The sequence below is a fragment of the Thunnus maccoyii genome, chromosome 2 (assembly GCF_910596095.1).
Source record: "Thunnus maccoyii chromosome 2, fThuMac1.1, whole genome shotgun sequence".
Taxonomy (NCBI): domain Eukaryota; kingdom Metazoa; phylum Chordata; class Actinopteri; order Scombriformes; family Scombridae; genus Thunnus; species Thunnus maccoyii.
Genome location: NC_056534.1, coordinates 10884938 through 10902542, shown reverse-complemented (window position 1 = coordinate 10902542; position 17605 = coordinate 10884938). Strand labels below are relative to the sequence as shown.

The 17605-nt window shown below is 40.1% G+C and overlaps 1 protein-coding gene across 2 annotated transcripts in view; it reads left to right on the top strand.

The window, feature by feature from the left end:
* The window catches only part of LOC121887175 (protein sidekick-1-like), a 248567-nt gene that overhangs the window by 187965 nt on the left and 42997 nt on the right, over positions 1-17605 (top strand). For both annotated transcript variants that reach the window (XM_042397800.1, XM_042397809.1), the window contains 7 exons: positions 1225-1340; positions 6239-6434; positions 8030-8128; positions 9301-9492; positions 12869-12990; positions 13105-13217; positions 15055-15205. In XM_042397800.1, the coding sequence (XP_042253734.1) occupies positions 1225-1340; positions 6239-6434; positions 8030-8128; positions 9301-9492; positions 12869-12990; positions 13105-13217; positions 15055-15205 (989 nt within the window). The remainder of the gene's footprint in view (positions 1-1224; positions 1341-6238; positions 6435-8029; positions 8129-9300; positions 9493-12868; positions 12991-13104; positions 13218-15054; positions 15206-17605) is intronic.

Sequence of the window (17605 nt, the reverse complement as noted above, 5' to 3'; positions counted from 1 at the left end):
TGAACTGAGTTTCCAATTTAAACACGGAAAAAATAGAGATCCCAGGTTTATTACAGATTGTTAGCAACACGGCTGCTGCGTATGGTTTAGTGATACATACTAGTGCACCACAATAACTCCACTCCACTGATTTAAGATATGAAGTTTATGTTACCCGTCATGAGGAGCACTATGCAGCCTGTGAAAACAGTTATGTAATGACTTCTGTGGCTCTGCGGGGAGCTTTTCAAAGTTTGAAAAAAAGCAACCCTGAGGATGTCATCTCAGCTTGAGACTTAAAGTTTTAAACAGAAAGCCTACTATAGTAGAGGTTTGAAATAAGTGGTTTAGGAGACATTGAGTTTTTAATGAAAGACACTATCCAGTTGCTTTGGAGAAATAAAGGATCCAGTGTTAGCTTGTACTTGTACTACCTGTTCTAAGAACTAAAAACTAGTATATTCTGGCCTTTGCTACTTCAATTTTGGACATTCTTTTAAAAATCTGTCTCATGTGAGTCCTCCAACTTTATGGGAAAGCAATACCAAATTTCCAGTTTAATTTGTTAAGTATTAGTATAGATTAATGTCATGATTCTTCTATCTAATATCTAGTATTTTTCAACCAATAAATCATGACATTCTGTGCAATCACATCATGATGGTTATGAAAGATTGAGGAGATGATTTGTTAGTAAGCTCAGAGAGAATGAACTGGCTACAGGTCTGAACCACCAAATCCAGTGAGTCATGTAACTTCCTGTAGCCGCTGTCTGGTCTCCTGAGGTCACTGACTGAAATGCTTAACAGATTTATGATTTTAGCTCTTTATGAGCCATCACTGTTCAGAATCAGTCACTGATGAGTCGGTACCCTAATTTCATTCACTACTTATTTAATACAATGCAAAATATAATAGATGAGATGAATTTTGGTGAGAAATTAGGTCATTTTGAAGCAAGGTTTGGCATTTAGCTTTTGCAAGCCTGCCACATTTTTAATTAAAAACTGAACAGAATCTCAACATGAAATATTGAAATGTGGTACTTTATGAGATATGTCAAACCAAAACCCGTGAAAAAGACAAAACATAGCACTGAAAACTGTGTATTTCTTCAGTTAATGTTTCCAGGATACAAATGTCCAGAGTCTATAACGTATTTTTTCCAATATATATAAGCAATTGTCATCTTCCTCTAAGTGAACCTATTACAGCTAAATGCTTTGTGTGTATCTGTGTTTGTAGTTCCCACAGCACCTCCGCAGGAAGTGGAAGTTGTAGCTATCAACTCAACCACCATCCGCTTCACATGGAACCCCCCACCTCAGCAGTTCATTAACGGCATCAACCAGGGATACAAGGTAGGCCTTTGTGTGTATGTTAAAGCTATGATGGTGAACAACCTTACAACGCTCAGTTAAAAGCTTTGCGTTCAAAACGTTCCTGTAAAGTTAAATAAAATCAATAAAGTTAGAAAACGTTTTATATGAAAATACGAATAAAAGTAGAAATATTAATGTAAATTAGACAAAAGTCTTTTCAAACATATCCAAAATGTCTTATCATAATTTAATCATAAAAGGTTTTACAAAATCAACCCCTGCCCAGATAATAAAATTAGAAATTATATTAAATATGCAGAATTATGCAGTATTGCAGACCAGTTATTTTAATAATACTGAGGTCAGAAGTACAAGCCCCCTGACCCAGGGATAATATTCAGCACACTACAAAAATCGGTTTGTAAAAAATTCTATTAATCCAGACTTTTCTCTACATTTTATGAATCAATTTAGCAGTTGAAAAAACTACTACTAAGCGACTGTTAACTTCTCCCAAGACCTACAGTTCAAAGGTCATGTCTGTGGATGCACTGCCTTGGACTTGTTTACCCACATACTAGAATAACAAATTCCAGGGTATGGCCGAGTCAGGAGCGGGGTCAGCTCCAGGACGAAATGTAAATGACTGATGGACGGGAAAAAAAAGAGGATTAAATGGGGAAAGCGTTGATGGTGTTGAGAAAATAGGGAGCAAGGGAGTGGAGAGAAATAAAGAGATAATAATAAAGAAGCTGAAAGCAGGATAATGGAGAGCAGGGTGAGAGCAAAGGATTGAGTAGTATGAGTGATCTATATGTACAGTACTAGTTCTGGTATGTGATTTATTCTCCATTTCATTGTGGCAGCCCACCCCTAAGGAACTGATTAACATGACAAAGAAAACACATCTGGGTCTGAGTGTGTGTGTGTGTGTGTGTGTGTGCGTGTGTGTGTGTGTGTGTTTGTGAATGTATTTTTGAGTGTGTGAATCGGTGTCTTTGTTGGTTAATAAATACTATATGGCTTTTCATCTGTTTGATGTGGCTCTCTGATGTTTTCTCTGAATACCAGGCTCTACCACTCTGAATCAGTGGAGCCTCGCAGTGCTGCAACTATGCGTGTGCATGTGTGTGTGTGTGTGTGCATCTTTGGGTGTGTTGTGCTGGTTAGAGGACAGTAGATAATGATATTAATTAAAAGAGGATATGAAGCAAAGCGTCATCTCATCTCATCTCATCCCCCCACAGATCAGTGACTATATACAATACCCTTAATAATATAGCTCAAAACTGATTGCCAGAGGGAGAACCAGAGAGCCACTTCAGATGAGTTTCTTATCTTCCATTTACATGTCCTTGAAAATGTTTTAGAGACATTATCTATCTGTCTAATTTAATTTCATTTATTCACAAATTAATTAATAGCAATATGATATAAATATGTCAGATTTTACCAAAAGACATAACATCAAAGTACATATAGGAGGATACAGTGTAAATGAAACCTGGTAAACAACATTACAGGCATATACAAGGATGTATGAGAGTTAGACCTTGACAGCAAACGTAACAAAGGGCTACAGAATTACAATGTTATAAAAACTCAATAGAGCAGGCACATGCAACCAACATTAGACATCATCATCATGTGGCATGCAGACTTCAAACACACTAGATAGACACTGATGGAAAGAGCAGGATAAAAATATATCAAATATTAGCTTGAACTTTTTAGCAGAAGTGCCATACTGTTGGTTAAGTCTCTCAAACCAGTTTGAAGTGCGTTCTAGTCATGTGGTGCTCAGAATGAGGTTGATTGCGTAAATGAACAAACCGGTACAGCAGTCACCTCGATCAGCAGCTCTAGTGTACCTGCTTGTAATTTTCCTCATAAATTCAGTCAAATGAAAAAAGAAATTTTACACCCAGAGTAAAGGATTTCATGAAGAACAGCAGTATTGGACCCAAATGTGGAGACTGTAGGCACAGCAGGGCTGAAGAAAAACTTATTTATTCAAAGATAATGCAGGCAAAAACAAAAGCTGGCTGATCTGAGCAAAACAGAATACAGGACGAGCAGATCAGACCGAACAAACCAGAACAAACTGAGCAGAGGATCCAACAAAACTGAACTGAAAACCAGGACTTTAAATACAAACTAAAGTGTTGAGAAGGTTGAGGTGCAGGTGAAACAGGAGAACAGGAAAAGAGGTGATTGACTGGGGGAAACACCGGGAGCAGGGCAGGGTTGACGAGGCTGATACAGGGCAGGTGTGAAGGGAAGAGCAGGCTGGGGAAAAACACTGAGAGCAGGGCAGGGCTAACGAGCTTTATCCAGGGCAGGTGTGGAGGGAAAAACATGCTTGGGAGGAGTGCAGGAACACGGGAGGGAAACACACAGCAGAAAACCCAAAACCCAGAAAACACAAACCTCTTAATAACTAAGACTGAGTAAGCTCTGTGAGTGAATACAGACCGAAATAAAAACAGGGACAGACTAATTAATAAAGTTAACCTAATATCATGCCAGACAATCTTTTAGAGACTTAACTCAATTCAGCCCTCGATTCAGCCGTCTCCAACACAGTCCAGTCTGAACATAACAGGGAGAGAGGTCTCTGTTGGACACAGTGCCATGCTGTGACTGAAAACTTAACAGGCTCAATAACCATAAAGAAGACCTGGAATAAAACAGACACACAGAGTGAACACTGGAACCCAAAAGAACAAAAACACACAGAGCCCAAAAACCATGAGTCCATGACAAAGAAACATTTATGAGGAATTCTATTCCTGGACCTGTAGTTACACAGGTGGCAGCAGAAAGATCAACCTGTCATCTTTTCATTGTGTAGTGTTATATGGTACCTGCTCTGGCCTCACTTCTGTGTGAGAAGAGTACTGTACTGTGTGTTGAGCAAACTTTGGGTTTCCATTGCAATCCGATTCAGAATGCACATGTAACTATAGCAACAGTAGAACCAATCTTCCCGGCACCCTTTAAAAGTGCACTAGCATCAGATCCTTGGGGGTGCCAAATCAGCACTCTTTTACTGCACCCAAACTGTACTGTGCTGATAATAAATTACAATAGAAAACCTTATTTTACCATGACAGACTGGCTGCAGTGCAGCACCCTTAGGCAGAGGGAAAAGCAGCAACTCGAATGTCTCTGGGTATCACTGACTTTGTCCCTAGTAGGAGGTCCGTGATTTATATGCTTTTGATTAGGTTCCTATATCAGAATCACAATATGATGTTTATATTGTAGATGTAATATGTACATTGTTTCTGAAGATGTATTTTTTGGTGTATTTGCCAACACCCTGCAGCTCAGGTCTATGTAAAAAAACCCAGCATGGGTAACTAGCGAGAGGCATATTGACCGAATAAACAGTGAATAAATAACAACTACAGCTCCAATCAGACTTAGAAATATGTACACTATGAAAAGTCTAATGGGAGGTGAAGTTGTTGAATGCTAACCATATAATCATTATATCCTTGGTAAACTGGGGAGGTGTTCAGATCTTACCAGCAAGTAAAGTGGTACATTCTCTTGCAGTAATATAAAATGTGGACAGAGTAGCTCAGAATTATATTTTTGCTCTCAAAAAGACAAGCAGAAGTAACTCATGCTTCAAAAATACAATACAAAATTGAAGCTAGTGGTGCCCAAGGTATCCTGGAGGTAGTTTCGAGCTTCAGCACTCTATCGAAATGATCATTTTGATGAAACTCACAAACGTAGGCAGACTAGTAATTGTAGGGAATGACTAAACCTCTTTGACCTGCGGAGCTTCCTTAAGGCGCAGCACGATCATCGAGTTTCCAAACAGTTCCAGACATGTCTGCAAACCCCAGATTACATTAAATGACAACATTCACTGAATTTCAACAAATTGTTCCAACTTTATCTGCAAGTGGCAATGACAATATAGTTAAAATGAGGTCCTCTTTAAAAGTTGTAGGCTGTTCTAGAGATAGAACAACAGATAGTCACTTTGCTTTGCTCTCCAACTGGCAATACAGTGGTACAAATATATATAAATGTACGCTCCCCAACAATATGACATTAAAGAGACATTTTGGATTCTATTATCATATGCAGCTGGTCTGTAAACAAAGTTAATTTTGCTTTTACACATCACTAACCCACTGCACAGCTTAATTCTGATGAAAACTCGGCTCTAAGTTCACATTTTACCCAGTTATTCATTACAGGAGCTAACAAAATGGGTACCATATTGTAGTGTTGCCCATGGCTTATCTCTTATTATGAATATGTAAGTGTATACTTTTCAGTGTTTGTTTTCGTGGCTAAAGCAATAATGCAAACCAAACTGCTGTGGTTCTGAATATAAATCAAGATTAGTCACAATAGAGATAAATTAACCTTTCATTAAGCATTAAGTTTGACTGATAACAAACTTAGTTTTTGTCCTCAGATGCCACCATGACTGATAATGGCCTGCTGGCATGAATTTATGTTGAGTGGTACATTCATACGTAAATAAGTGCTTAAATTTTAATTTGTTTGGAATGCAGATAACTTTGCCAGGGAGAATTAAGTATGAATATTGTTTTGCCATTTTGACACATTTGTAAATAGCATTTGGCAGTTTTAAACTTTAATGACAGAAGACCCTTGGGTATCAGCCTAATTTCAAAAGATTCCCTGTGACCCATACTGTGTTACAGATAAGTTTAGTCTCATAAATGCAGTCTGAATAATAATATTTGGTTGCCTGAAGCTAATACTGCTGAGTCAAAATAATGACTAAACAAAAAATAATGGAAATAAACAACAAACAATATAACTATGAGGGATTTTTGTAGGTGCTGTTGTGACCTGCTGGATTGCAGTTCATATTTAATAGACGTTAATGGGAATCAAGCTGAACTTTCACCATTAACTATCGTTCTCACTTAACCCAGCTGCTGGTCTGGCCAGAGCAGTTTCCAGAGGACGTTACCATAGTAACCATCACCCCAGACTACCCCGGTTCACGCCACACAGGATTAGTCAGCGGACTCAAGAAATTCACCTGGTACTTCGGCTCCACCCTCTGCTTCACAACACCTGGAGACGGCCCCCGCAGCTCGCCCACTCTGCTGCAGACACACGAGGACAGTGAGTACACACACACGCACACACACACACACGCACACACGCACTCACATCAGTGTGAATAAAGCCAGAAAAGAGCACAAAGAACACTCTATCAGCATCTCATGAATAATAATGAAAGTGTATTGACTTGCTCTGTGTTCTGTCCAGCTGTTTCTATCAATGTGATACACAGCTGTGTACACAGTATCTAAACACCAGCGCCTCCTGTTTTCTCTTAGGCTCTTACTTTCTTTTCTTTCCTTTTAACTCTCTTTGTTCTTATTCTCCCCACCACCAACCCCCCTTCATTTTTTCTTCACCGTATCTTTTTAAAAGGGAATTGATTCATATGTTTGCAGGCATACTGGTATTTATAGCCTACTGTTCCATGGATAAACATAATAGCTGCCACTCCCAGTTGCAAGTACACATGCACAGAGTCGCACTGTCAAATAAACACAATAGACTACAGGCAGACAGACAAGCAATTATTACCAACCAGCAATTATCGAGTGGGAAAGATATTAGATATTAGAAGCCATGTGTTTACACATACACAAACACACATGCGCGCACGCACACAGAAACACACACGTGCACACAGCCGTGGACAGGTATTGATTAGATGCTGGGCGTGTTGCAGGGTTAACGGTGGGTGTAATTCTTGCTTGATGATAGCTTTTTGCGTGTGTGTGTGTGAGTGTTATTGAATGTCTCAGATGAATAGCTTAATCGCTCTGCAGGGAGAGGGGTTAGAGAGCCATGGATGAAATGAGAAACGACAGCCGTGCGTGCACCTGAGTGCGTGCGTGGGGGTGTGTGTGTGTGTGTGTGTGTGTGTGTGTGTGTGTGTGTGTGTGTGTGTGTGTGTGTGTGGTGGTCAATGCAGATGTGATTAGGAGGTAGCGTGTGAAGTAGCAGAGCAGCAGGTAATAGGTTGCTTGCATAGACAAGAGATGTGTGTGTGTGTGTGTGTATGTGTGTGTGGAGGGAGGATTTTCTCAAATCTGAAAAATTTCTGAATTTAGATTACTATTAAAGTTTTGAGTTTTTGAGTGTAAGTCCCCTTACACTCAAAAAGGTGTTTTGCTTATTATTACTTCAGTTGGATGTTTGAGCTTCGCTGTGCAGAATGATGTATATGCAGAGATTGACACTAGAAGGCTGTTTTCATCTGCTGAAGGAGGAAAGTTTCTCTGTGCTCACCTTAAATCTGAGTTTAGGGTGTATACGTACGAGCATGATTTGTGACATCGCAACTAATTTGGAGCCAACTGGGGCCCAATATGCAACTTACACAAATGTAATGTGGAAACTTGAAGCCTTCAGTGCACATACACTGAGAATGGACTTTTCATCTCGCATCCAGCAGTTAAACTTTTGAAATGAGAAACTATTTGCATATTTATAGGTTCTGGATTTTTCTATGAAGAAGAAGGAGTTGATGTAATTTTAAGGATTTAACATGGGAATTTAACTTTTTTTCTGGGGAAAAAAAATATATTAGGCACAAATTTATTATTCAAAGTGTAGTATTTTCATATGTCTTAATACATGTATGGAGGGGATCTTTAATCTGCAACTAACAATATGTGATACGTGTGTGTTCTTTTCAGCACCCGGATCTGTTCGTCACCTGAGCTTCACTGAAATCTTGGACACATCACTCAGAGTCAGCTGGGCAGAGCCTGAAAACAAGAACGGCATCATCACTGGTTAGTACATTACTCTAAACAGACACTCAGAATTTTCATCTTCCCTCAAGATAATTGTATGTATTATGTTGCACTATGTTATTTGATTCCCCCTTAACAGTTTTGATGAGAGAAGCTCACAGTAAACTCTTTGGACTGTGTTCTTGTCAGAAAGTAAAATACAATGATTGAACTTAGTATGTCCAGCATTTTCAATTAAATTGTATTCTTCTCAGGTGGACTAAAATAGCGTGTGGAATGACTAATTTAAGTTTTAAAAAAAAAAGAAAGGTCAAGATCCCTTTGAGACAAGCAGCAGTGACAGAGGAACCCTAAAACTTCTACAGTTTCTTTGGTGTTCCTCAACTTAATCTCCTATTTTCTGTCTGGCTTCCACAGACATCCGCCTGTTTCTGACACTGTGTTTGTGTACAACTGATTCATCATCAGCTAATCCCTACTCTCTGCAGCTTGTCTTCTCACATTAACTCCAACATGCCCTCATCCCACGCCTCCTAACACCCAGGGTGTTGTTTGTGTGGCACATCACAGAGCTCAAAGCACTTTTCCCCCTCCCCAATTCATTTTTGCCTGAGCTCCTCCATGACTCTGTTAGACAATGGTGCTGGTGAACAAGACAAGCTGCTGTGAATTAGGTGATTATACTGCATTATGTGTGTGTGTGTGTGTGTGTGTGTGTGTGTGTGTGTGTGTCTGTGTGGTGACATGGCTGCACCATGTCCACCATTCATCAGGCACCTACATAACAAGGCTGCAGTGGCTTTACAATCGGCTTACACAGAGAGGAGTGGGAAAACGGTTATTCAATCAAGGTCACCTTGCACATTTACTCTTTTCTCCTCAACCTGCTTTTCATCCAGCACCTCATGAGCTGGGAGACAGATGAGGGACCATTCACTCTCTCCAGGGCTTTACACACAAGTGGCCTCTCACACACATACACACACGTTTGAAGGTGGTGGAGTGTGATGCATGACTGTGAAGATGCGAAGGGACAGACAGGGATTTTGACTGTAGTTACCCCTCCCGCACTCTTTCCCTCCCTTTTGGCTCTATACCTCTCATTGTGTGTGAGTGTGTGTGCTTTGTGCATGTGTGTGACTGTCTGTATACGTGTCTGTTCATGTCTATATGCACCTTTATTAACCCAGCTTGTGCTCTGCACCCCGCAGGCTATGTGTTGTGGTGGGAAGTGTCTGGTGTACAGTCGAGTCGTGAGGAACGTTCTCTGTCCAACTCCACCCTGCAGTACCAGCTGACCGGCCTCACCTCCACCACCAAGTACACACTACAGGTGGCAGCGCTCACTGCTGCAGGACGGGGCGTGGTCACATCATCCACCATCTCCACTGGAGTCCCACCAGGTACAATAAATACGCATACACACACTGGAGCTGGTGACAGTGGATGTAAAAAAAAAAAAAAAGATTTTTTGTTTGTGTGTATCCGTGTGTGTGTGTGTGTAGCAGAGTAAATATGACTGATGAGCTCTTACAATGCCATTGTCTTTCCTCAGGCTGATAAGTGGCTGTTACTGTGCATCCATGAATCACCACCCACACAACCAACACACACACGCATTCACTCTCACAGTCACAAAAAAGTTAGTCGTTCACAGCATCTTACAGAGCGCTTTAGTCTGTGGTTTATTTATGTGTGTGTGTGTGTGTATGCTGTGTGCACACCACACTTTTGTGTGCATGATGAGTTTGTATGATTGGAGTAAGTCCAAGTTGCAATCATTATTAGTGCTGATTAACTGCAAATGGCAAAGTGGAGGGAATGCAGCAACGGGGAAAGAGAGGGCAAGAGACAATCAAAGAACAGAACTGAAGAAGGGAGAGCAGATAGAGAAACATAATGAGGGAAGAACAGAGAACACAAGCAAATGCAATCTCCAAAGAACAGAGGACCAAAGTCTCTCAGAAAAGGACTGTGAGTCAGATAGGAATAGGAGAATGGAAGAAAAACCCAGCTCATACAGCAGGATTTTTGTCCTAACATTTTCTGATTACTAATTTATGAATAAAAGCAGAAAAAGTGAAAGCAAGATGGATACAGACAGTTCTTAGATTCAGAGGTTGTTCATTAATTCATGAAAGCAAAAGACTGAAGGAAAGATGGAGGACAGAGGATTGAAGATTAGGAAAAAGAACTAAAAAATGAGCAGAAAGAGTGGGAGAGAAAGAAAGCAAGAGATCCACCGAGCATAGATTTTTGTGTTTTTTATTTATTCATGTATTCATGGAGTTGGGAGAATTTTGTCATTCATCTGAGCAAGCCAGTTGACATCAACAATTCATAATAACAATTCACATTATAACCTCTACAAGTTTACTGCATGCACTTACAGAGCAATTGTAGCTGATAGCTATAATTTTGCTTTTGTCGCACACATGTACCTCGTTGTATCCAGAATACATATTGCCTTGTTTTCATAATAACTGCACCCAGATGTGTTATACTCCTATTACAATAAAAAATCCCCTCAGATATTCAACAAAATCTGTCAGATGTTTCCCGGTGTACTGATGTGTTACAGCGCATGGCGTTTTATTTAACACATGGGCTTTACAGATCTGTTTTCTGCCATGTTCAGCAAATATGATGCTTGCAATGCTGCATCAGAATTGGATGGATTACAGCAGATCACAGTAGAGCACTTACACCATCCAGAGGTACCAAGTATTAACCAAACACTGTGAAGACAAGTGGGTGAAAAGTGGGTCTGAAGTGCTCGGTCCTGTTGTGATTGAGTGAGACAATTTAGAGCAAAGTGGATTGTGATGATTTTTGATTATGTAAATTTCATTAACAGAAACAAGCTGTCATATATTTCATTTGTAAGGACATAATTAAAAAAAAACTGGATTTCAGCCTGCATCTCCAGCCAGTTGTCAAATGTGCCGCCTGCCAGAGCAATGCCAATTCAATTCAACAGCTGTCAGTGAAGAAGTCTATTCGGAGCCAGCTATAAATTGTGTGTGGCATTCGAAAGGTGCAGTTGTAAAGCTTTCATTGGAATATTTAGTTATGGTTGGAGTGCGCATACAAAACGTATTATTATTCCTCTGTGATTTATTCCAGGTTAACAACCAGGAGAAAATAATATTTGTGTTCTAGTTGCTGACTACTGACCAAATTCACTGCAGCTCTCAGTTTCAATGTGACAGAAGAAACTGCTAAAACCTTTAGTCAATGATGTTTGGCAGCACATGCCAAGGAACAAACTCAGTGATGCTACAGTCAGATTAATCTTTACAAAGAGAGTCTAGTGACACGTTTAGCTTAAAATAAATACAGAGAAATTTTCTTTTAAATGTGAATCAGTTAAGCTCATAAAAATAGGGTGTTAATTATAGATACTTTGTGTTAGGAAAGAAACTACAAAACACATTGATGTATTAGACTAAAAATATGACGATATGTGTGAGCCACATCTTTAGGTAAATGTGACATTGGGTTAGGGGTTTGGTGTAAGTGATCAGGCGTTTTTCAGCTTCTCTTTCCCTTCCAGAGTGGTTGTGCCATTTCGGCTGCCGCGACTGGTCAGCCACATTGCCCGTTCCCTGTCACTCATTATTACCATGGAGATGGAACAATGTAAGAATAAGAACGGGTCAAACATAATTTATGAGGCTTGCAGCCTACGAAGACAGTTATGGGGCTTAAATGGACTTTAGTGAATTGTGCATTTAATTCACCTCTCGCCTCCACTGGTGTACAGATTTATCTCTCTCTATTGTATTGTCGACCTGGAAATATGAAATAAATTGCTCTGTCAGGGAGAGATATACAGCTGTTGCGTAAGTGCCTGTGCTTTAGTAAAATTATCATTTTTTTTGCTGTGGCCAATCTTTTATTTTCCTTTTTTATGACCAAGTATGGACATATGGACATATTAGAAAAAGGACTGGAGGCAATTTCTTGGCTGCCTGAAGCCTTTTTTGTACTTAAGTCATGATTAACGACATAATTTCGTTCTTTTTCTCTCTTTTTCAGTTTATAATACCAATGTTATTGCAAGTGTAATTGAGATAAACCGTGTTGCAGCGCAGACATTTTCTTTCAGTTTTGGCATTGTACATATTTATATCCTTTAATGGAGGAGTCTCTGTATAATTATTATGTGTTGTTTAATTTCCTTTGATCCATCCCTTTGAAATTTTTTGCAATACTGTGATGCTTTTTGGAGAAAAAAAAAACATTAGTATTTGCAAATAAATGCCTGTTGTACCCGATGCTGCAGCACCAGCAAGTAGAGGTGATTTTATTTCAAAGGCTTTGTAATATCAAAATTGAAATGTCATAAACACAGCACACAGACTACTTTTGTTTTCATAAATGACATTATTATGAGAGCAGCAATCCCACGGGTTTTGGTCAATAAATATTCTATATACCTGTAAGAACAAATAAAATGCAATGGTGGAAAGGGACCTGCTGGTAGTAGCTGCATGATGTAGAAGTAAAAAAACATCAGTCTCAACCAAGAGACATGGTGGAGCTGGGGTGCATTTCACCAAAGTCACAGTCCAAAGCACAAAAAGTGGCTTGCACACCCAAATCCAAACAAACACCCAAACACCCAAATCAGTTAGATATTTATTTTTTTATTTTTTATTTAATTGAAATAAATAAAAAGGGGAAAACGCAGACATTTCAGTTATGCTTTCTTCAATGTTAGCAAAAGTGGTTCTTTGTAGTTTTGAGTAAAGTTTTTCTGTCTTCCATTTATAGAACTTCCCGGTGCACCATCCAACTTAGTCATCTCCAACATCAGCCCTCGCACTGCGACACTCAGGTTCCGCCCTGGTCCTGATGGAAAGACCGCCATATCACGATGGATTGTGGAGGCACAGGTGCGTGTGCCTGTGTTTGTGTACTTTTTTGATGCATGATAATCCTGAAATACAGCAGGGGGGGAAAACAATTTTATATCACACAATATTGTACTTGTATTGTACTTGTAACAGGTAATAAAGGAGAACGGGAAGGAGGAAGCGTGGAGAGTTGTCTACCAGAAAGACAACCAGCCAGATGCAGACACACTGGAGATCCCCGACCTCAGCCCGTTCACTCAGTACAGGTGAGCAGCAAACATACACAGCCTGCACAAGAACATACTGTAGACAAGCACTACCACACTCACATTCACACACACAAGCTCACTCACACACATCTCACTCTCCACCAGTTTCTGCAGTATTGCAAGACTCAGGTGAAGTTAGATAAATCACACAGACACACAGAGAGACAGTTCCATCTGAGACTTTTCTGTTTGTCAGCACCTTCACAGCTGCTGCATGCAGATCCTTATTACCCTCCTGCAACCAGCTAGAGGGAAGAAAAGGGGAGAGGGGAGGAGAGAGATGAGGAAAGAGGAATAAGAAAGGTGATGAGAAAGCTGGAAGGGCAGCAGAGAGAATTAAAGAGGAGACAAAGGGATGAGAGACAAGGAGAAAAGGAAATAGCGGGGGAGAGAGAGAGGTGTCTGTAATCCCTGCTCAAGGGCCGTGGGGAGCCCACAGTTTGTATACGTGATCTATCGCCACTCCGAACAACAGCAAGTCTTCCTCTTCTCTCTTTCTTTCTCTTTCTCTGTCTCTGTAGTATGTGCTGTATTTATCTGTCTATCTGTCTATGTCTGGCTCTTGCTCTCTCTATCTCCCCCTTCATCTGTAATGTGATTGTGGTGTGTATGTGCGCACGTTGTACACTCACAGGGATTATGTTGTCACAGGCGACACCGTTGGGACATTAGATGAAGTGATGCACTTGTCTGTGTTTCTTATCCCCCGTTTAAAGTCCCTCTTTACACCCTGCTCTCTATCTCCCAATACAGGGAAGAGAACTCATAGATGTAGTCTCTCACACACTCTCTACACTCTCACACATCACTCACACCAACACTGAAGCATGGTTGCCTTTAGAAGTAACAAAAGTAGCAAATGCTCCCTCATGGCTGCGTGTGTGTCAACAGGTTTCCATAGTTATAGTTCCTTTTCTGACTGAGTGTTTGGCATCCACAGATAACCTAACAATGTGTCTGTAGCCTTTGGAGAGTTCCTCTAGTAGAGAGTCTCAGTTGATGGATGCCATTGAGTAAGTAACATTTTTTAGTTGTGAAGCAAAAAACACAAATATTACTCACTAGAAGTAAGCACCAATAGTCCAAAATTGTTTTACTGTGAAGTCTGGTAGTCTTCTTGACATGCGGTGTAATATTTTGACAGGAGCCATTTTCTCTGTCAAGGTTTCTCTCTGGGTGTTAAGTGACTGTGGCAGCATACAGTCCAACCAGTAAACCAAAATAGTTATGCTGATAAAATGTTGCTTCATTTTCTGCCACCAGAAAGACAGTGAAACCAGTCATGATGAACATCCACCGCTCAACTGTCCAATATCAGGCTCATTTGATATGAACTGGCTTTTCATTTTGTTCACGGTGTATTTAAAGGGGTCATCCAGTGTTTTAGTTTTCTGTTGCACTTTCAGAAAGGTGGGGGACTCTAGAAAGACAGATTTTAAAAAAAGGAAAATCTAAACTGAAGCAGCAGAGGCCAGGATATCCTGACTCTTTGTAGGGGTCAAGCTCCAAAAACACTGGATCCTACATTCTCCATGATGCAACTGGATAGCATCTTTCATTAGCCTCCCACATCGTTTAAACACCAAACCTCCAGTTTGTAACACAGGCGTTCTGTTATAAATTGTAGTCTCTATACCAAGTCGAGATAACTCTTTGACATCACTTTGACATCACCAGAGTTTTTATTTCAGTCTCCCTCCAGAGTCACAGCAGGCGTTTTACGACATCGTCCAACCTCTCACAGGCTGAGTAGTACTCCTCGTGACGAGTGACCTGAACTTGATGAGTGAAATCAGTTGAGCTCCCTTTTAACTTTGTTTTCTGTTCTCACCAGGTTCAGGATGCAGCAGGTGAACATTGTTGGCTCAAGTCCCCTGAGCGCACCCACCAGGCTGATTCAGACCTTGCAGGCTGCCCCTGACACGCACCCCTCCAACCTCACCCTGCTGTCTGCTACACAGACCAGCCTTCGCTTCAACTGGAAGGTACAGAAACACAAACACACCAGATACACACTTAACTTAACCTTAAACCCTTACTCTGCCCCTTTACACTCATCAAACAGTGCTAATTTGACTGATGGGGATTTTCTATGCCCTGCTCTTTTTTCACGTGTGCATGTGTGCTCACCAGCAGCAGGACTGAACAGGTTGAGTGGCTGACAGCGTATAATCAGTGTCTCTCCTGGTTATCAGTGCTAACACTAATCTGTCACATTTCCTATTCACTGCGCGGACCGCTAGCAGCGCAAACTGCAATGTAATTTTCTCCTTACTGTCTTTTCTTTTGCTCTTGTTCCTCTTCTTCGTCCTTCTCTCTCTTTCCCTCCCTTTCTCTTTTACTCCCCCATCCCCTCGTCTATTATAACATAAATGGATAGCAGAGTATTTTCCATTTAAGAGTTGGAATGAGAAAAAGAGCCTGTCAAATCAGACACAGACACTGAGGCGCTACGGGCTACCTGTGCAGCATGCTAATGGGATTTTACCTGCATGTTAGCGCCCAGCCTGAGCTATGCTACGTTTTCTGCTGTAATGGAACCATCACAATGGTTTTAGCTAAGGCTATTATTCTAAGCTCCACATTAAGGGTAATAAAGCTAATGTGACATTCTGTATTATGGCTCCTAAATGCTAAGCTGAGCTAAATCACTGGGGTATTTAAAATGGCTGGGTGTCTCACTTCCTTATCTATTGCACAGCACAGAGCCACTGCGCAATGTTGGTCAAAATCGCCTGTGGAAAAACATACTGTGAGCAAACTGAACTCTCTGCTAACGTGATTTCAGGGCACTGAATAATAGGTGGTTGTGGCTGTAATGTTTAATGACATGGTGGGTCATGGGCAGAGTAGAGAGAATGAGGTGACAGAGAAAAAGTATCAAGGGGAAGGAGGAAGGGTGACAGGAAATGAGAGTGGAAGCGAGTGAAAGAGGATGACAGAGAGTGAAAAAGACAGTGAATGGAGGGTTATAGAGAGAGAAGGATCAGGAGATGGGATGTCAAAGGGGAGAAAACAGTAAAATGTTTTTAAGAAATACTTTAGAGTTTGAAACCGTCAGATAAATAACTATATTCTTGAGAGCTGCAAAAATGCTTTCCTTACTTGTGTGGTGTCTGTGTTTATATCACACTGTGGGGACATAAACTCGATATCCAGCTCATCTATGACTGATTGAGTTCTACATTGTCCCACAGTTTTCTGCCAAAGTTATAACAGTTTTATTTCACATGAAAGATTTCTGCATTGTTGTTTTTGTCCTGGCATTTCTCACTGGTTTGAAGTGGGTGAGGCTCAGTTGGGAAAAGGTGATATCACATATTTTCCATGAACCAAACCAAGTTTAATGACACTTGGATAAAAATCTGATGACAGTTATGTGGTTGTTTGCTTATGTTGTCAGCACTGTCTAAATTAAATCTGATCAAACGACATCCACACAGTCCTAATGAAACAGATCAGTTGAGGTTTTGACAGTTCGACTCTAAACAGTCAAAAACTTGAAATAAATAATAACCAAGGTTGATTTTTTTTACAGTGTTTTCTATTTAGTCATTAAAATGTAATGCAATAGATAAATATTTAAGTTTGCAGGGGTTTTAAACTTGTCTTTAGGTATGTTTGGGTGTAATAGTATATGTGGCTACACTGGCCAATACTTGTGGATGTGCTCTTTATGTTGCTTGTTGTGTTTTTTTGTGTATTTGTGTATAGTCTAGGAGGGGCTGTGTCTTATCATTTCACAAAGCAAACACGTTTCTGCGTGTGTTAATCAAATGATGATTTTATTACTCACAATTATACCTAAATTTGGTTTTTCACTCAATCATCCTTTCAACTCTTTCTCCCCGTCGATAGCTTCTCTTCCATTAATCAGAGTCAAAATTAATTAATTTCACCAAGTGCAGTTACAGTACAAGTTGGCCAAGTGCTGACACATTATAAGATACTTGCACAGTTCAGGACTGCCACACAGGCCCTCATTTATTAGGCTATTGTGGAACAGACTGCAAAGTCTAAAAAATGTGACATTGAAATTATCCTTAAAGTAACAAAGACATTTTATAAGTTAAGATTATAGCCCTATGCTGAGCAAGGTTATATATATATATATATATTTATATATACACAAATATATATATATATATATATTTTTTGACACATATAACTTAAAGGTTCTATATGTAAGAACTGTGAAGCAATTAACATGTATTAATTGTTTTTTGTGCCAATGAGCGAACGGGTTGTAATGTAATGTAAAAAATGAGACTCTCCCTGACTTTCTGACTGGGAGTGAGAGATGCTTTGCTGAAACATGGTGCAAAACACAACGTTAGAGATCTTTTATGTTATTATGAGAAGTGTAAGCGAGGAAAAAGAGCCGC